General features: G+C 24.8%; 2 protein-coding genes across 6 annotated transcripts; one reads left to right on the plus strand and one right to left on the minus strand.

The window, feature by feature from the left end:
- Positions 1-594: 594 nt before the first annotated feature.
- LOC129984697 (SH3 domain-binding glutamic acid-rich protein homolog) lies at positions 595-8,199 on the minus strand. Its single transcript, XM_056094636.1, has 4 exons — positions 8,040-8,199; positions 6,698-6,880; positions 3,078-3,233; positions 595-1,432 (listed from the first exon to the last, which is right to left on the minus strand). The coding sequence occupies exons 1-4, from the start codon at positions 8,082-8,084 to the stop codon at positions 1,178-1,180; spliced, it is 639 nt and encodes a 212-aa protein (XP_055950611.1). The 5' UTR covers positions 8,085-8,199; the 3' UTR covers positions 595-1,177.
- Positions 8,200-8,573: 374 nt separating this feature from the next.
- On the plus strand, positions 8,574-19,376 carry LOC129984193 (centrosomal protein of 135 kDa-like). 5 transcript variants are annotated; one of them, XM_056094009.1, is made up of 9 exons: positions 8,574-8,849; positions 9,322-9,395; positions 9,650-9,982; positions 10,764-10,960; positions 12,868-13,034; positions 14,130-14,361; positions 14,897-15,019; positions 17,377-17,574; positions 18,519-19,376. In XM_056094009.1, the coding sequence occupies exons 3-9, from the start codon at positions 9,685-9,687 to the stop codon at positions 19,191-19,193; spliced, it is 1,890 nt and encodes a 629-aa protein (XP_055949984.1). In that variant the 5' UTR covers positions 8,574-8,849; positions 9,322-9,395; positions 9,650-9,684; the 3' UTR covers positions 19,194-19,376. The 5 variants fall into 5 exon arrangements, with proteins under 5 accessions (XP_055949984.1, XP_055949983.1, XP_055949988.1 ...); XM_056094008.1 differs by having other exon boundaries at positions 8,574-8,838; XM_056094013.1 differs by lacking the exon at positions 9,322-9,395.
- The last annotated feature ends 407 nt before the right edge of the window (positions 19,377-19,783 follow it).

Here is a 19,783-nt window from a genome sequence, read left to right on the forward strand (position 1 = left end):
ACTTTTCATAATCAAAGACCAAATTTTGAATCCTCATATCATGGAATGATTCTGCCTTTGATGATAAAAACCTTATGCTTCTAAAACCTCTTGCCAAAAAAGAAAACCTTAAAGTTACAAAAACATAAAATCAAATCTTTAGGACCAAGATTTAAGTTGTAAGAATTATGATTGATTAGATTTTAATGGCACAAAAGCCAGACAATAAAAATTCTGAAGAAATACTTTCCAGTCAAAACATGTAATGAGACACAGCATTGTTACTACCCATTAGATGGGGATGTGGCAGACATATGCATTTCTTTTCATATGATTACAATTCACCCTGAATCATTTAATTAAACTGATGTTTGTTCATGAGATTATATAAACTACATAGTGTCCATGTAAACTTGTATGCATACAAACTGTGAATAAAGTGTTTTCTGATAGAAGGAGAGGAGTTGTGCAAATTGCTAAATTAATTTGTTTTTTGAATAATTAATAATATTAAACAAAATTATTTGGCTAGTTATAATATAAGAGTACATATTCTTTTACTTAAATGCATAAGATATATTAAGGAGAATTGGGCAAATGTTCAATAAAAGTGAGAAAAGGAATAATATACTTTATTCAATAATAACAAAGTATTATCTGTAAAACAGGAATTATTTTTTGATTCATAGATTAAACAATAAACAATTTTCAATTAACTGTTTTAACAAATACAAGTGGAATTTACAAAAAAATAGTTTTACAGTTGCATTTTCATGCACACAGAATAACTTCTGTTTTCGAGTACATATTCACAGAGATAATCAAAAAAAAAAAAAAAAAAAAAAAAATTTTGATAATGTACAAGACACAAACAGAAAGAATACTACAGAAACTAAAAAGAAAACTAGCAGTGAAAATGGCAGAAAGAAACATTACAGAAAAGAGAAAAATTCCAAAGAAAAAAAAAATGATGAAGAAGTTTTTTAAAAAAGTAGAAGATAACTGAAAAGTTTTCCAACATTTAATGGGAAAAGAAAATTCTGACAAAAATAATCTTTGAAGCCATAACCATCCCCCTTTATGCTTCAAATTATTTTTGTTTCCGACAAATCACACTGTCAGAATTTAAATGTCTCGTCACTTAATGATATGCCCCTGAAATTTCAATAGGATCATTCAGTCTTTCATCTCAACATTTTTATTCAGATTCTTCCTCACTTTCTTCTTCAGATGATTCCTTAGCTTCATCTTCATTTTTAGCTTCATTTACTGCCTCAGTTTCTTTCGTTTCTTCTACAGTTACTTCTGGTTCTTCAGCAACAGGACTGTCATTAACTGTGCTTTCCTCTACATCTACTTCATTATTAACTAATTCAGTTTCCTGTTCTTTAATTTCATTATCTGCATGATTTATACCATTAGAAACAGGTTCTTCTAATGTTGTAGGAGTTTCCTAAAAGGGGATATTAATGATAAAAAAACAATAGAAAGAAAAAGAAGACTAATGGGACTCAAAATGTTCTCTGCACTAATGGGTGGCATCAATTCCATGTATCTTAAAATTTGTTTTACTCATTGAATTTATAAGACATTTTATACCATTTACTCATCTGGGTAAATTAGATATATATACCGGTGTTCATTATTTGCTTTATCAAAGATGTCAATATTATTTGAAATTTCTAAATAATTTTGAAATGGCATATATCAGCCAGCACCTAAATTTTGAATTTGAGGGAAATCATTTTGAAATATTTTATTTTTTATTAATTTTTGAGATAATGCAAAAAATTCGATAACAAATTTCATTTTTTTACAATTTACTACATTTTTAAAAGCCTTTATTGTACATAATATGATTTTCAAATGATAATTTACTGATTTTTTAACAATAAAAAAAAATTTAATAAAAAATTTAAAGGTAGAATTTAATTTAATTTTATAGTTTTTTTAAAGCATAATTTAAAGAAATTCGAAAATCTATTCCTTAAATCAAGTTGAGCATTAATGAGTTAAATTATGAAATTCTGAGATTAATCCAATTAATGAAATTGGAATTTAAAATTTGTGCTTGAAATTTATTCATGTTAGCCTGAGAATTAAAGAAGCAAAAACAAGAGCAAATATTTTCATTTTTTCATATTTTTAATATTGTAAAAATTCAATATTATAGCATAACAATTGTTATACATAATCAGTAATTTCTTTTTTCAGTTCTCACAGTAAGTTTAATTTTTACTCTGAAAAAATCTCAACTAAACACTTTACACATCTGTCTTTTTTTTATTTACTTATTTACTTTTTTCAGAAAAGCATTGAGCACTATCTTTCTTTTAAATATTATAAGCTTTGCTTTTTGCACTGTTCAAATAATCCACCATAAAATTAATTAACATTACGCTCTTATTCATTTTTCACTCAGTTCAACAGGATTTCAAATATAGCATATGATGCAGAAAATTATATTTGCCAGCTATAAGATTTTCATGGAATTCAAAACATTTGCATTCTAATTATTAAATTTTTTTAACTAAGTGTTTCAGTCATGTAATATAGATATGATAAATCAGATCATGAACTGCAGATATGAGGAATGCTTTGATGAACTGCAGATATAAGGATTATTGTATATCTATGACTAAAACACTCCAAGAACTAAATATTAATAATAAATAAGTTAATATTCATGTGAGAAATAAGAACTTTTAAATAGTTCATTCTAAAAGATGAGTATATTTTAAAGAAAATTATGAAAAGCAGTTTTTAAATTTTAACTGGTGTGGAGGAGGCACAACAGAATGCATATACATAAAAAAATAGACATAAAAATAAATATAAAAAAGCATAATTTATTTATTATATAACAATATTATGAAATATTCGAAAGTTATATTTGAATGTTAATGTAAAGAAGTTTTCTTATGCAATATAATTTTATATTAAAAATCATCTTGTTTCATGTAGGTTATTTATATATTTTTCATTTATTTTAAAGTTAATGCAAAACATTTGAAAGTAATCTTTATTAACATTTTAAAAACTTTAATATATTTCTGGGAAAAAAGGCTTTTCTGGGAAAAAGAGAAATTTTATTTTACCTCATTAGCTTCATGATTGTCCACACCATTCAGCGTAATTACATCACCTGACGGTTCTGCACTTTTTAAGGTTTCAGCTTTTGAAGGACCAGTTTCTAGCTTTAAGAATTTCATAATTTCATCATCATCATTTGCCATTTCAAAGTCTGCATAGTCCTAAAACAATTCAGAATTTAAAATTAGGAAGAAAAATATTAATTAAAATATACTTCTAAAGAACTATCTTGTTCTTAAAATTCATAAATAAACATTTCAATAAAAGATTTATACATTCACAAAGATAATTACTCAAAATACTTTTTGGAGGTCATTTTCTTAAACTAAATTGGATATAATATTGGGTTGGCAAATAAGTAATTATGGATTTTAAATAAGAACATTCAAAATTTTGCCTTAAAAATATAACTTTATTCAATTAGGTATTGACTATTTTTGTTGTTTACTTTTGCAGTCTTTTGGGAAATGTCATAATTCCATGTTCATAAAACTTCTATTTTTCCCAAGTAAAAAATTGAATTAAATGTGATTTTACATCATTAAAAATGTTACCATTTAAGGAGTTCTGCATGGAATGAAACAAATGGGAATCTGAAGGCTATATAGTGGATGTGACAAAACATCCCAACCTCCAATAATTTTTGGTGAGTGACCAAAGATGTGTGGGCTTTGTGATATCATGCTAAAAAACAACAACTTTACAATTTGCTGATTTTTTTTTAAAAATGTATTTCTCAGTTAAGCAAGTTGTTAAACATACACATTTGAATTAATTGTTTGTTTTCTTCGTAAAAGTTCAAAGTGCAAAATTCCTTTATAATCTTTCTTTGGTAAATATCAGCTTTCGGTGTCATCTGGTCCGATTCATCTTGCATCATCATCAATCTTTTCCAATTAACATTGTTATAAACTATCTACTTTTCATCAGCAGTAATTAGTCGTTTCAGAAATGGATAGATTCCGTTGCATTTCAGAAGTGAACCGCAGATGCTGATGTATTGCATCCAAAAAATTTCCTTTAGCTGATGAGGGATCCATAAATTAAGTGGGTGAAAGATTCAGACATGTTTATAAATGCGGTTATGAACAAATCCATAAATGCAGTAAAAATGATCATTATATTAAATTTCTCATTGCTGGGAAATGATAATAAAACAAAATAAAGAATTCACAATTACATAATCTAGAATGAAATAATAATAAAAATCAGCTTTTGCAACTAGATAGTTCTAATAATCAAAATTTCTTCTTGGCAAGTATAAATTTATAAGCGTATCTACAAATTAATTTGCTTTGAAAGCATTGCATACTTAAAGCCTGCGATTACCCATGCAGCTATGAAATTTTATATCTAACATTTTTTTTGTCTTGTCAATTTCAAAATCAATGATTCAAGGATTTCAAGTCACTTAATTCTGCAAATTTACTTATTATAAACAAATGCTTCTGGAATCTTAACATTAGTTTATTGATACATATTTCATTGTAACATTTTTGGGATTTTTATTATATTTCTCTGATAACAAATCAAAATTTTATGACTGGTAATTTTGATGTAAACAATAGCTTTACATATTGTTCACTTAGTAGAATCGACTATTAAGAATAAGAGAACAATCCATGAAACAAAACAAAACAACAACAACAAAAAAAACTTTCATGTATTCAGCTATTTAATAATGTATTCCTAAAATTTTTATTGATAGTGTCTTGAGAGACACTTGCTGATCCAAACATTTAAGATGTAAATTTCCTTTAAAAAAATAACATATTTCATAGTCTAGACACAACTAAAACTATCAACATTTAAGAATGCTGTATATTATTTCTAATATACACTAAATCCTTGACATATATTTATTCAGATACAAAATTTGAGAAAGATACATCAATATTTCCTAAAACAATTTTCAGATTTAGGAAAACTATAATAAAAAAAACCTAAAGAATTGTAGTTTTAACTACATGAAAACCTCCTTTTAATGATAAATGCACCATAAATATTCATAAAACTTAGCATCTACTATTTCCCTAGAAATATATCTTATTAAAAAATAAACTACTTTAAATTATACTTATACAAAAATGATGTAGCATTCTAATTGGTTCATTATATTTCAAGGGGTAAACTTAATTTAAAAGAGAAATTGATTTAGTGTATGTTTCACTAGCATTATTTCTCAATCAATATCAAAAATTGAGGTAAAGAAGAAGATAACTCTTAAATTATATACGAGACATGACTTTTTGATAGTGATTATGGCTGAGAAAATGTTTTATTTTGCCATTATATATATATGAACAGCTGGTTGATGAAAGTAGCTAATTTCAATTAAATGACTTTTATCAAGGAATATTTAATATCATAAAAAAAGTATCCAAATTATAAAAGTTATTACTAAAAATTATTTAAATCAATATTTAAGGCATTTTTAAAGTTTATTAGAATAATCATGTCAGTTGTACAAAAATAACTTGCATATGTATATGCAATTACTATAATGTTCCTTATTTGTCAACTTTGAATATAAAAAATAAAATGCAAGAAATGTAAAAATAAATATTATGTCAAATATTTTAATCCAATTCTTAAGATTTGTTATGGCCCTATTTTTACGAGAAAAAAAAAGAATAAAAAGATATTCAAGAAAAATTCTGATATACCTTCCAAAACACATTTCCTAGCAACTGAAATTAGATTAAGAAATAACAAATTAACTTTTAACCATAATTTGATAATCTGCAAATGCATGAAATATCATTATCAATATTAACAACTTATAGTAATCATAAAATTATAAAGCATTTTAACTTTTACTGCAAAGTAAAACATATAATCAAAGTTTATTTTTAAAAAAATTAATAAAAATACTTTTGGTTATAATTCAAGATTACAACAAGCAGAGATCTAAATAAAAATATATACTTCCCAAGTTTTTGTGATTTATAGTACTGCAGAAAGAGAAAAAAAAATTAAGCAAAATTTATTTTATAACAATTTTATAGCATAAAATAACAGCTAGTACAAAACTATATTTGAAAGTATAACTTTCTCTTCAATATATTTAATCATATTTAGGACTATTTAAAATGATATAATAACACATTAAACAGCATTCTCTGCTGCTGAGGAGGATGCGAGTCATTGTGGGAAGCTCACCTTTAACAAGATTTCTTCCCTTGCAAAAATAGAATTGAACAAGCTTTCGAAAACCCCTCCCAACCACTCATGGCATTTTACAAAAAATCCAGGTGGGTCCTTCCAGCTTAGACCTAGATCCCATCAAACCGCTTTCTAGTGCTTCTTGAGTGGCCACACTAGAACCCTCACTTTTCGACAGAGCAAAAAAAATAAAAAAAAAATACCCTGAGTGCCATTGGTGTTCAGAAGACATGGCCTCCCCTGCCCATATTTTGGTTTGTTTGGGTTTTAACAAAGACAAAGTCCTCCAGGACCCTCAACTGTTTTTAGACTTTTTCGGATTCACAGGGATTATCTAGTCCTGCTAGATAATTCCGTGTAGTAACACAACAACAAACAGCATTCTATATGCTATCAATTTTAATTGTTATTGACTATAATTGATATTATTATTGTAACTAAAGTATAAATCATTACATACCCCACAATATTCATTTTCATTGAAAATTTGGGGAGGTAGTTGAGTCTTTTTGCCATGCTTTTTAGCTTCTTCTTGCATGAAAACTAAATCTTCATCTCGACCAGGATCAGTAACATCAATAATTTGTAGATCAACTTGCAAACCTTGCAAGATGAAGATAACTCTTTGTTGTTGTTTCCTGATCTAGGTAAAAAAAAAAAGCTTATAAATAAAGTTGTCACTGAATTAAGTTCACTAATTTTTGTATTTAAATGACATTTTAAAAACTTTGTTGCAAAGTAATTGGTAATAAAATAGTAGTTTACTTTTCATTAACTCAGTTTTTTAGATAAATATTTCATTAAAATCAGTAATAAAGTTATGATATTTTTCTATTATTTCCCAAAATATACAGATACATTGCCTGTATTTCTGTTATTTATAAAATTGTAATTAATAATACTGTAAATCCAATACAGCATTCTTTTAATATCTTGGTAATTCTATAAATGCATCTTACTATTCATTTTATACATAGAATTACCTTTATATATTATTATATTGATCATTTACAAGAAAGAAAATTGTTAAGAAGACATTATTTTAATGGTTCTGTATGAAATATGAATTGATTTTTTAATCAAGTACAAAATAATTGACATGATAATAAATGAAAAGAATATGATTCCTCACATACAAAGACTTAAATGAAGTTTTTAATGTCATCTAACAAATTATATGAATTAATCTTTGCATTTTTTAATTAAAAAAAACGAGTAAAAACAGTTTTAAAAAAAGCTATATACAATTAATTTCTAAAAATAGAGGACGCTAATGCGCTTAGATTATGAAAAATTTAAATTATTTTTCATATAAAGCTGCAGCAAAGTGCTCAATAATACCGCTAATTTATTTTACAAAATTCGCATGGAAACGGGAGAGAAATTAGTTTAATCCAGATATAATAACATCCCGACTTAAAATATCAAAAGATCTAAAATAAAGCATGATTAAAAAGCAAAGTTTCATTACATAAAACGCCTATCATTTACTTGCAATAGATTTATATACTAACTAAATGATACATCGAGTAATTTTGAAACAAGAGGACAAATATTTTTATATTCTTGATTAGATTTATTTGAATTAAACTGCTTAAAAATCAGAAAAGATATAGTGTGCTTACTACTTCAATGATTGTTTCTTCTTTTTAAAAATATTTTCTTAGTTTAGTTTAAAACTTAAAATAGATTAGATGCGTAGGATTTGTTGATTCGTAAATAAATCAAAATAACAAATGTCGTTTTGGACGGGCTACTTTTAATTTATTTATAAAGCATGAATTTTACTTTGACTTACTAACCTCTTGACTTCCACAAATTCCTGAAATGTATACTTTAATCGTCATGTTTCAATTTTGTTCAATAATGATTTTTCCAGAACCACAGCCCACTTTTACATATCAATGCAAAACTTGGCTTCTCAGCTTTCACTTCGTAAGCAAAGCAGACAGCTATAGAAAGTAGGACAAAAATACCAAAACAAAAACAAGTTACGCAAATTCTTTCATTTATCAAAAAGAATCAAATTAATAGTAAATATATAATAATATTATTCAAAAAACTTTTTCAGAGTATTTATATATATTATATATTTTTTTTCTTTATTGAAAAATTAATTAAAATTTCGATATCATTAATACATTTTTTTCTAGAATTGAAAGCATATATATTTATATTCATTTCATTTTTATTTCTTTATTCTGCAAATTTCTATAAATTTTCAGACTGAAAAGAAAGCAACAGAAAGAAATTTTGTGCTCACATTATATTAATCAAAATGAATTTACAGTTAAAAAATAATTTATAACTGTAACTGTTTCGCATAATTTTCATTTGCTTGCGTACATTTCGATCTGTTGAAATCGCGTGAAATTCAAATGAATTTCTTTAGGTTGATTTTATTTAATTATAATTAAATATGTCTTTAACAAATATCTCAAATTTTTTTATAACAAAATTTTATTTTATTATTATGAAGATAAATCGATATTCAATGTATTATAAGTATTTTTATAATTAATAAAAATGATCATCTGCTTTCGCACGATATGAATTTTTTGCACGCGATTTACTTTGGGAATTGAGTCGCAAGTTTGCTGGGTAAAAAAAAGGTTTTTATTTTTCAAAAATTTTGTATACATCTTTTCTTAATGAACTCTTACTAAATCCACTGAGATAAAAACCTGTAGTTCATAAGATTACTTTATTTCTTAACCACTAATTTTCAAAGTATGTTTATTCAGTTTTCTTTTAAAATGAATATTGTATTCCTTCTCAGTAAGCAATGATACATATTTTTGTGTTTGCAATATGTAAATGAAAGCGACTGACCAATTATTTTTTTTTTTTTTTTGTATTATTATCATTGATTTGATGTTTAATATGAGAAAGAAAACTGCTAAACAGACTAGAAATAATTTTGTAAAATTTCAATTTGTTATGTTCTTGATAAAATTTCATGCATTCATTTATTGTAAAATTTGAATTATTAAATTGTATATAAATTTAGTTAGTATATTATTGTATATAATTGAATAATTATATTATCATTTATAAGTTGAATAATAATATTAAATTTTATAGTTTGAAATGTGACTTGCAATGATGTGGATTAAGAGATGCTACTTTAATGTTTTTAGTTGGGATCTATAACAGAAGTATGATTTTACTTTTACTACATGGTTGAACAGTCTTTTACAATGTCTTAATGATAACTTTTTATATATTTGGATATGGAGTAACAGATATACTATATATGCATGACAATAAATTTCAAAATTATTTATAAAGCATTTATAATTCTTTTCTAAGTGTACTATTGATTTTGCCTTCCATAACAGGAATTTAATGAATAATTTCTTGATTGATGATTGTTGTGATTTCCTTATATCAATTCATTTTATTTGTTTAGCCTATGTTGGAAGTCAATGATTTTGCTACTTCTTGATGCCCAAGTGCTTCTATACTCCATTTAAAAAGCATCATCTACTGTTTCTTTTCCATAATGTGCAAAGCCTGGCTGTTCATTTAAAGACTGCCTTATTCATTAGTTTCATTTACACATTTTATTTGACAATGGATATCGGAACTGATGTGAATCATATTAATGAGAAAAATGAGATTCATAATTCTAAGGAAGAAGAAAACAAAACTTTTGAATTGCCTTTTGAACAAAGTACCAGTAAAAAAGGGAATGCCTCAAAAAACTTTTCTATGAAGAAACCAAGAGAAACAGATAAACATAGTAAGATAAACTAATATTATATGATTATAATTTTTATTACTTTTTTTTGCATTATTTTTCTGACTTAACTTTCTATGCATATATTAAAGTTGCAAATATTAAAAAAAATATGTATCCAGAGCTTTCCAAATATATAACATGCATTATCTTCTATCAAGTCTAAGATGCTATTTTTATGTATGCATATTTTTAGTTTTTTTCTGGTTTGTATTATGTGTATTTCATTACTGCTTTTTTAGTTCAAGATTCTAGAAGATCTGTTTTTGTTGAATTTAAAATATTATATATGTATATTTAAAACTTTAAATATAGCTTTATTTATGATAAATTAGATATTTGTAGGCTAATAAGAAGTTCTTAATGTATATTTATTAATTAAAACAGACATATTTTAGTGCCGATAAGAAATTTTTAATCAGTTTTTAAACTTGTAAATAAGTCAAAGTTTTTAATGATACTAGATTAATGTGTTTAGCAAATATTTATTTATGCAGTCATGGATGTTTCTAAATGAAGTTTGCTTTTGTTTATAGCATTTTATTTTATTGTAGACAATATCCTTTGTGTTTTAATCAGCATAAAGTTTTGAGTGTTAATTCTTTTCTGTTTGCAATGAAATATTTAGATTCCCTGATTTTTTTTTCTTGAAATTTTATACTTATTGTTATTTAAAAAGTTTTTTTTTCTAAAATGAAATGTTCAAGTCTAATTATGAATGCATTTTAAGAAATTTCTTGATCTGAAAGGTAAAAATATTGATATTTAAAAAATTTCTTTTTAGAGAATGTATCTTCAGTTTGCAATAGATCAACATATCAGCGTAAATACTTTAGACCACCGGCTCCTCTCAAAAGAAAATCTGCCCCAGCAGTTTCTATTCGCATGTCTAATCCGTCAGCAGAAATTGTTTTGCAGGAAAGACAAGTAGAGATAAAAGATTTAGAAAGTCAAGTTGTATATTTACAGAATCAAATAAAGGTGAGTACAATCATTTTATCATAACTTCTAAATTCTTCATAAATTTTAGAAAATATTTTTTAGTATATTTTTATAGTATTTTTTATTGTTTAAATTACTGGCTTTGCACTTATGTCCTTGCTTTGATATTATATATATTATTTTGTGCAAGTTATTGCTGTTACATAATCAAGAATACATTTAGAAAATATAGGTGAATCAATCCTTAAATGCTATAATGATACAATATTTTAGTTTATGGTTCAAATGTCTTTTAAATATTATTTACTAATAAATATGAGTGCATAGTTGTATTGATATAATATTTGTTTCTTTACTTTCTTATATTTAATTTTTAAAAGAGCCTTTTCTTACCTGATTTTATTTATATGTTAGTCAAATATCAGTACGATAAAATCAGATTTATTCCTCAATGTTTATTGAAATTAGAATATCATATATAACAAGTGGTATCTTTATTTTAAAAATATGAATTGTTGAATATTTTTTATACTACAGTGATGTACTAGCTATATGCCTTTTTAAATATTATATATCATTTAATGGATATGATTGTTGCTTACATTTTTGTCAAGATATAATTTGATATTGAGTTTTTGACAATTTAAATTGCATAGTTTTGATTATGTAAGTTGTCAAATATTGATTTGGTTTTTGTGGATATTTATGACCCTCTGGTTTTTTCTGCATGCAAATGAGAAATATTGGTTAAATGACTACATTATATTTTATGGAGCTTGGCAATATTGACATAATTTGAAAATTGGCATGTAAACTGGGGACCATAAATGCCATATAATTTGTTTTTCATTTAAGAATTTTATTTAATAGAATATACTTGTCAGTAATATATATATATATATATAATATGTCAGTAATTCTGTGCAACACTTTCACGCATTTAATCACCCAGCAAAACTTAGTTTGTGTTAAGATGTTAAAATTAAAGCTTAGATGAAGTTTACCAAATCATTAAATTAAATGATTTATATAAGTTAGGCTTATCAAATAGAAAAAATAAAACTGTTAAAGTGCTATATATCCATGATATAAAAATGATTAGGGTATTTTAATTTTTCTTTTAGTTGAAACTTGAAATACAGAATGAAATGGAGAATATATTTTAATGTTAGCTAAGTATGCTATTCCAGAAAAAGTACTATTCATTGACACTTTATTTATTGGTGTAGGGTTTGTATTAGCTGAGAAAGTTTGTTCTTATAACAGAAATAATATATAGAATTTATTGATTACACTTTTACTACTTTATTCATTTTCATATTAACAGCTCCATTGCAGTAAATATATTAATAAATGTGCAAAATTATATATATATATATATATATATATATATATATATATATATATATATATTAAATGTTTCAATCTGTAGTTCAGTCTCAATACTTCTTTTTATTAGGGGGGGGATAATTTTTTAATATTATTATTCAGTTGAGTGATTCTTTTCTTTCAATTCTTTTGAACAAAAGTTATTTTTTTTTAATGATTTCATTTAAAATAGAAATTTCAAATAACAGTCATTGTATTTACTGCTTCCTTAAAGCAACAGACTTGTGCACAGGCTTCAGATTTTTAACTTTTATTTGTTATTCTGTTTTATGGCATTTCCTATGTCTTAGAAGTTTTAGGTAACAATAATAGAAAATTGAGTTAAACTAAACTTTTGGCCATATCTTTTAATAAATTTAAATACATTTCAAAAGCTCTAAAAACAGAAACCCTGGGATTTGTTTTATACTAAAAGCAATAAGCGTAAAATTAAAATTATGAATGATAAAAATTGCTTTTACTAATTTCTTCAATGCTTAATTAAGTTATTGTTTGTTTCATTCATCATGCATTATTTTTGTTTAATAATTTTAATGCTTTGTATTTAATTGTTTTAGGAATTAAAAGCTGAAAACAGAACACTTCTTGATGTACAAAATCGTCAAACAAAAGAGTTAAAGAAATATTGTGGGGGCATTACAGATATTCCTGCTCTTATAAGGTCTCACAATGATGAAATTAAAGCCGTACAATCTAATGCAAATGCAATTCGCAAAGAACTGAGGCAAGTCATATTTCTTGATTAACAGTGTGTTTTTTTATTTATTACTATAAGTTAAATATGTCATCCATCCATATTATTACATGCAACTCTAGTAGAAAACTTTCATGAAATGATTTATAAATTCATATTTTGCTATAAATTTTAAAATCAATTAGTTTTATGTCTGCAATATATTTAAAATATATTACAACATAAAATATATGTCTGCAATATGAGTAATTTTTGATGACCAGTTCATTTATAGGATTATACCATTTAAAAGATTTCAATCAAATCTTCATATTATATCATAATTATAGGCTTAGCAAAATATTTTTAAGATTCAGATTTTAATCAAATCTTGATAAACATGTGAATAACATTATTTTAGAAGAGTTCAAAAAAATCAAAATATTCTTTTATATTTTATGAACGTGTTGTTCATTATTCTATATATATCAGCTCTCTGAGCCATCTTGCTTAATTGCCTTTTATCTGAGTCAAGAAATGATTAAATTTCAGCTTTTAGCTAATAATTTGTTTGCTTATTGAAATGTAACATGCTCGTAAAATATGAAAGAATAATTAATGAAATCATTCAGCATTTAAGTTTTTATTTTGTAATGTAGAATATTTATTATAATTTTTGTAATTTCTTTGAGAATTTTAGTTTACTAATTGATTAAATTAGTAAAAAAGCAAGACTGTATTAAAGTAAGGGGAAAAAAAGCTTCAAGAAAAATTATATGTTTTATGCACCCTATTATAATTATAATAAAGGGAAGAGCAGAAGGGTTTAAAAATGTACATTTTTTCATTATGGCTGATTTGAAGTTAAATCTTATTTGTAATTACAACAAAACTAAAAGAAAAAAGTATTTTCTTTTAGTTTTGTCTAATTCTGAAGCTCTAGGTCTAATTGTATAGATTATCAACATACTTTCATTATATATTGTAAGTTAAGATTATTAAGTAGAAATAAATCACTTTATTAAAGCAAACATTTATTCTAAAGAATTTAAATATTTATAAATTGATCAATTATTAACAGCCTATTTAAGCACTTTTGTGAAATAATGTTTTTTATATAAATGTAAATTAAAATTATAATTACAGGGTTTGCCAGAATGACTTAAAATCTAAGAGTGAATCACTTTTGAGAAAGGACCAAGAATTAAATAAACTTAAACATGCATTGAAGAACAGTGAGCAAAATGTACAAGAAATGTCTGTTGGAAATAGGAAATTGTGTCGAGAAAACAAAAAATTTGAAGATGAAGCTAAGAAGTTGCTAAATGAAAATGAAGAGCTTAAGTGTAAAATAGAGAAAATGCAAAAATCAATACAGGTCTGTAATGTTTACTTATAAATAACAATTACTATTTTTCATAATGCATTTTGCCTATTTTGTAAAATATTTAATGCTTTTAATTTATTTGCCATATATTTCATTGGTATTTTAATTTTGGATTTCTTGTACAGTTTCTGTATCTTTATATCAGCAGTTGGTGCATTATAATGGATGCACTATATAGTAATAAAAAGGGCATTTAATTTTATATTAATAATGAATACATTTGAAATTAAAAAATTTTTTATATATATAAATTATATTTGGATCTACTTTTTGGTATTATTTTTTAGTTAATTAATTTAATGATTCTTTCTTAATTTTGTGCATTAAGTATTTAACAAATTGCTTATATATTCATGATTTTAAAATTTATCCTATTGATTTTTCACTTGAATATGTTTTAAGTTTTAAAACAATACCAATGCAAATATTGAAAGCCAATTATAGAAAGTCTTACTATAATTGATTAGTGCTTCAGTCCCAATAAAATCATTTTATTTATTTAAATTTTTCTGTGTGTTATTTACAGCAGGTAACAGATAAAATGCTAAATCTTGAACAGACTTTATCCACTACTGAACAATATAAAAACCAACTGAAAGAAGACTTTAAAGAGTTACAGAACAAATATGAAGAAGCACTTGAAAAGCAGGTTAGCGCCTTTTTTATAATGTGTCATTTTTTTGAAGATGTATCTCCATTTCTCTGTCAAAAATCTTTACATGCAATTGAAACATTTGAATTAAAAATATACTTTAAAAATATGAATAATAATTGGAACAATAAATGTGCATTTTCTGAATTTTTTTAGCTAATTAAGTAAAGTAGTTTTCCTGTTAAAGTGTATGAAAGCCACACACAATCACATTTAAAAAAGTATAAAACTGTAATGATGAATCATATTAGCAAAGATAATATTAGCAATTGTATATAAAGCTGCACTTATTTATTGTGTATATAAGCAAAAATAAAATACATATAATTTTATATTATATAGTTTTGAATTCTAAATTGAACTTCTTAGTATGTTTTAGAACCTTCAACTATTATTGGAATTGAAATTAATCGATATTAGTTTTAGCTTAATGTCTCTCTTGTCTCATTATTTGGCATGTATATGTCTACTTAATATTTCAATAGGAAAAAAAGTTGTTATCAATTGTATTTAAATTAGTCTTGAAAAATTAATTTAAATAAAAAAATAAAAAAAAATAGCTGTTCAGAAATGACTTGCATCATTGGAAAGCTAATTTTTTTTAAAAAAAATTTAAGATGATGTAAAAGAAATTGTTTTGCAATTATATATATTCTGAAACTCTCTTCAGAACATATGATTGCAAAATAATTTCTTTTATTAAAAACAATTACATCATAGGAATTATTCTACTCTCATTTTATTACCTTAAGACATATGTAACAATTTTTTAATAGTTGTGTTAAGGGTATGGAATTATATAAGGTTCAAACAAATGTGAATTTAATTTTTTTATATAAAGATTTAAAAAAATTTTTAAAGTATAAAGTATTTGATTGTTTTTCTAGTGTAGCTGCTGATAAATATTAGACCTTTTTTAAGCTTCAGCATGAAAAATATGTTAATTTTTATATAGATAATAATTTGTTTTAAAAATATTTCTTTACGTCTGAAGGTGGATAATCAATTATAAAGTGGAAAGACTTTTTAGAAGTCATTTTATATACATTATAATTTTTCAATATTTTGTTATATTTTCTATTATCTAACTTTTAATTGAGCCAATATTTAATTGATAAATATTAGTGCAGATTTGCTGTTGATTTACAGCAACTGTATTTCATTTTGAAATGAAGCTAATTATTAATTTATTTCATAGAATTAGCAAAACTTTACTTTTTTTCGCAGCAGGTTTATTATATTTGATAGCCAGGCTAAATTATACATATTTTCTTGAGTTTGAAATTCTATGTCAGAAATGCATACGAATTGCAATTTCAGGAAATGTTAGTCCCCCCCCCAAAAAAAAAAAAAAAATTAGCATCTTGTAAATCTAAGCATCTTGGTCATGTAAAGAAACTAAAAAAAATACAATTGATTAAAACATTTTTTGTATTAGAGATATATAATCTTGTAATTTATGTTTTAGTGCAATATAATTGCTATACTTTTTCAAATGTCAATGAGCAACAATTGTATGAATGCAGTGTAACAGTAATAAAAATGTTATACTAATATTTTCCATAAAAACTTGAAACTATTCTGAATATGGCATAAATCAAAAGCCAGAAATCTGTTCCTACATCATATTAGCAACAAATCATGCAAATACTGTTTTGGTATGATAAATTAATTTGGAAATAAATGAAGTGTAATATAATAATTATACACTGTATAATTGTATTGTCTTATATCTATCTCTTTATATCTGATTTATTATGATGTTAATTCTTGAATGCTCTGAATTAGAACTATGCATAAACGAATATCTTCTTATTTAAAGAACCATAAACTGTTGGATTAGATCAAAATATGCTGTGTCAAACATTTTCAGATTTGATTTGTATTATGTGTACCATTCTGTAATTGCAAACTCTCATTTCATTATTAGAAAAATAAGCTGATTTCTTAAAAGCTACTTCTGTATCAAAAATTTCAATACTGCAAAATACAATTCTCATACAACACTCTTGAAAATCGTTTTTGGATTTAGTATAAGTGAGCATTTCTTAGTAGCAAAATCAACACAAGGTTATAAATTGAATAATTTGTTTGAAATTAAACTATTGATATCTTTGAGGAATGATATCAAAATAATGACTAAAATCCTACATCCGCTTAATAGAATTTATCTCTGATGATTAGAATCTACATGAGATTTATTTCTGTATTAAATTCTGTAATTCAGTTCTTTGTTTCTGTTTGCATCATAGTATTATCGTATAAAAATATATATTTTCTACAGTGCTCTTAAATGTTTATATATTTTTTATGATATTTTTTCTGCATTTAGCAATGTAACTTACTTATTTTAGACCACTTTCAAAAAGTCTCTTGAAGTTCCAAAAGTAATGTCTACAACACAAACTGAGAAAGTTGAAACTGTACATGTTTCAATCATGACCTTGGAAATGTCTAAACAACCAGAATTGCTGGCTTCTGAAAAGGTATCTGTAGGGATTCAAGCATCTCAAGATCAAATATATATGCATAGTATATCTACAAAATCAAAGGTAAATTTTGTATATATATTTAAATAAGTTCAGTAATTGTCTTGAAATTAATTTATTGTAATTAAAGTTTCTTAATTCAAACCAGATATGTATTGTAGCCTTCCAGGGTATTTTTCCCCCCTCCATTAGCTGTGAGTTATGTGATACATTTTAAATGCAATGTCAACAATACAGTTTTAAAACAAACTCAATGTAACAATCATTTATCTTAGATTATTCATATTGTTATTGAAGTGTTATTCTTTAATTACTTTGGTTAACTCCAAGCAATTATAATTTGACTCATTGTCAGGAATATTTAAAACTTCATATTTCAGCATTGAATGAAAAATAATATTTTCATATTGTGCTAAAAATGCTTATTTAGTATATTTAATTTGAAAATAGCTGCAATAACTGCAGAGTGGGGGTTCTTAATTATATTATTGGTATCATTTAATTTATTATAATCTTTTTTTTAATGACTTTAGAGGCAGAAATCTATCGAAAGATTATTGTCAAATCCTAACATTCATTGTAAAATTAACAATCCTTATGTATATTATTTGGATTGACATCTGGTTGTTTTCAGTAAATCCAAATGTTGATTTAAACAGCATTTTCTATAAATGCATCAGTAACTCTCATAAAAACTCTCAGTAACTCTCATGTGTTTATATAATATACATATTATATATATATTGCTTTTACAATAATATACATATTGCTTTTCTATCACCATATAAAGAACATATATGTCAAACACTATAATGCATACTTTTTTTTAATGCATTGCATATATTACATATTTAACATTTTAAAATTGCAGTAAAGGGATATTTGACTTCCATTTTGGTTGCTTTTGTCAATGGAAAATATGCATACATCATTTTCAAATTTGTATTCACTTTTTCTTTGAAAAGTACTCATTTGTTCTCATCGTAATTATTAATGTATTGTTTTAGGAAACTGATAGCATTGGAAATTATTCTAATGAAAAAGAATGTTGCCATTCAACTACCTCTAAAGAGCAATTTACTGCTGTTGATGCTTATCCAGATATATTTTATCAGAAAGAATCCATTAATAACAAGCCTACAAGTCAAGCTCGAAGAATGGGATTTCGTAAACCAAAGTATTCAACATCGTCACTTTCCCACGAAATATTTAAAGACATTTCTGAAGCTACAAAATCCGATAAAGATTCTACACCATTACCTGCCCATGAACTGCCAAAAAGATCACTCGGCTCTGTTTATGATAAGAGATCTATTCCATCATCAAATCACCTATCACCTTACACGTTTTTTACTAAGGAACCTTTAAACAAATCAAATATTGTAATGGATTCATCTTTGAACACAGGTTTCGATGCTAGAAAAGATGTTGAGGATAATTTTAGCTTTTACTTTAAAGAATCTACTTCTAAGAACAATAGTTTTAGAAAATCAGTTAACCGAATGGAACCTTTTTTAGAATGCTATGCTTCTGGAGGAAAAGAGTTTTCAAATGATATTAAAACAAGATTACTTAATCCATCCTGTGATTCTCCTTTTAAACCATGTAATAGTAATGAAAGTCGTAAAGATTTATTTTCGAATTTGACTTCTAAACAAAATACGATGTATCCCAATGGTTAGTTTAAATTTTGTTTATATTTAAATATATTATAGCAGAGTCTTTGTATGATAGAGCAAGTTTCATCGTAGCAGCAATAGCAGCAACATTTGTATGATAGCGATGTAAAATAATTCTTTTGTATTCATTTTGTTAAATATTTTATTCTTACCAATGTGTGTAAAATAAACTTCGTTGAAATATTATTTGAATAAAATGTTTGAATCTTTCTTTTCTTAAAATCATATAAAAATTGCAATTGCTCTATATCTCTTCACTGTTGGTGACACATTACATTTTCTTGTCATTGTGAATTTGAATAGTCCATTTTATAATTATTAAAAAAATGATTGATTGTCATCTTAAAACTATAATGTCTGATTGATATTAATATCATTAACTTTTGAACAATCTGTTTTTGTTTTCTGTTTTTTTCTTCACTTATTGCTTTTTTTAACCCAAATTTATTCTACTAATCAAATAATATAATTATATTATATGTGTTCTATATTTCATAAGAAAAATTATGAACTCTTTGTGAATAAAAATAAATGAATTTTTTGATTAGTTTAAAAAATCAAAGTTATATTATGTGAAGTTTTCTCACTTTGTA

This window comes from Argiope bruennichi, chromosome 9, assembly GCF_947563725.1.
Source record: "Argiope bruennichi chromosome 9, qqArgBrue1.1, whole genome shotgun sequence".
In the NCBI taxonomy this organism is placed as follows: Eukaryota; Metazoa; Arthropoda; class Arachnida; order Araneae; family Araneidae; genus Argiope; species Argiope bruennichi.

Excerpts from the sequence above, each read along its gene's own strand:
- LOC129984697 (XM_056094636.1), bottom strand. The coding sequence starts at position 8,084 with ATGACGATTAAAGTATACATTTCAGGAATTTGTGGAAGTCAAGAG. Across the intron at positions 3,234-6,697 it reads ATGAAAATGAATATTGTGGG|GACTATGCAGACTTTGAAAT; the intron begins GTATGTAATGAT and ends GAATTGTTTTAG. Across the intron at positions 1,433-3,077 it reads ACAATCATGAAGCTAATGAG|GAAACTCCTACAACATTAGA; the intron begins GTAAAATAAAAT and ends ATCCCCTTTTAG.
- LOC129984193 (XM_056094009.1), top strand. The coding sequence starts at position 9,685 with ATGCCCAAGTGCTTCTATACTCCATTTAAAAAGCATCATCTACTGTTT. Across the intron at positions 9,983-10,763 it reads AAGAGAAACAGATAAACATA|AGAATGTATCTTCAGTTTGC; the intron begins GTAAGATAAACT and ends ATTTCTTTTTAG. Across the intron at positions 15,020-17,376 it reads AAGAAGCACTTGAAAAGCAG|ACCACTTTCAAAAAGTCTCT; the intron begins GTTAGCGCCTTT and ends TACTTATTTTAG.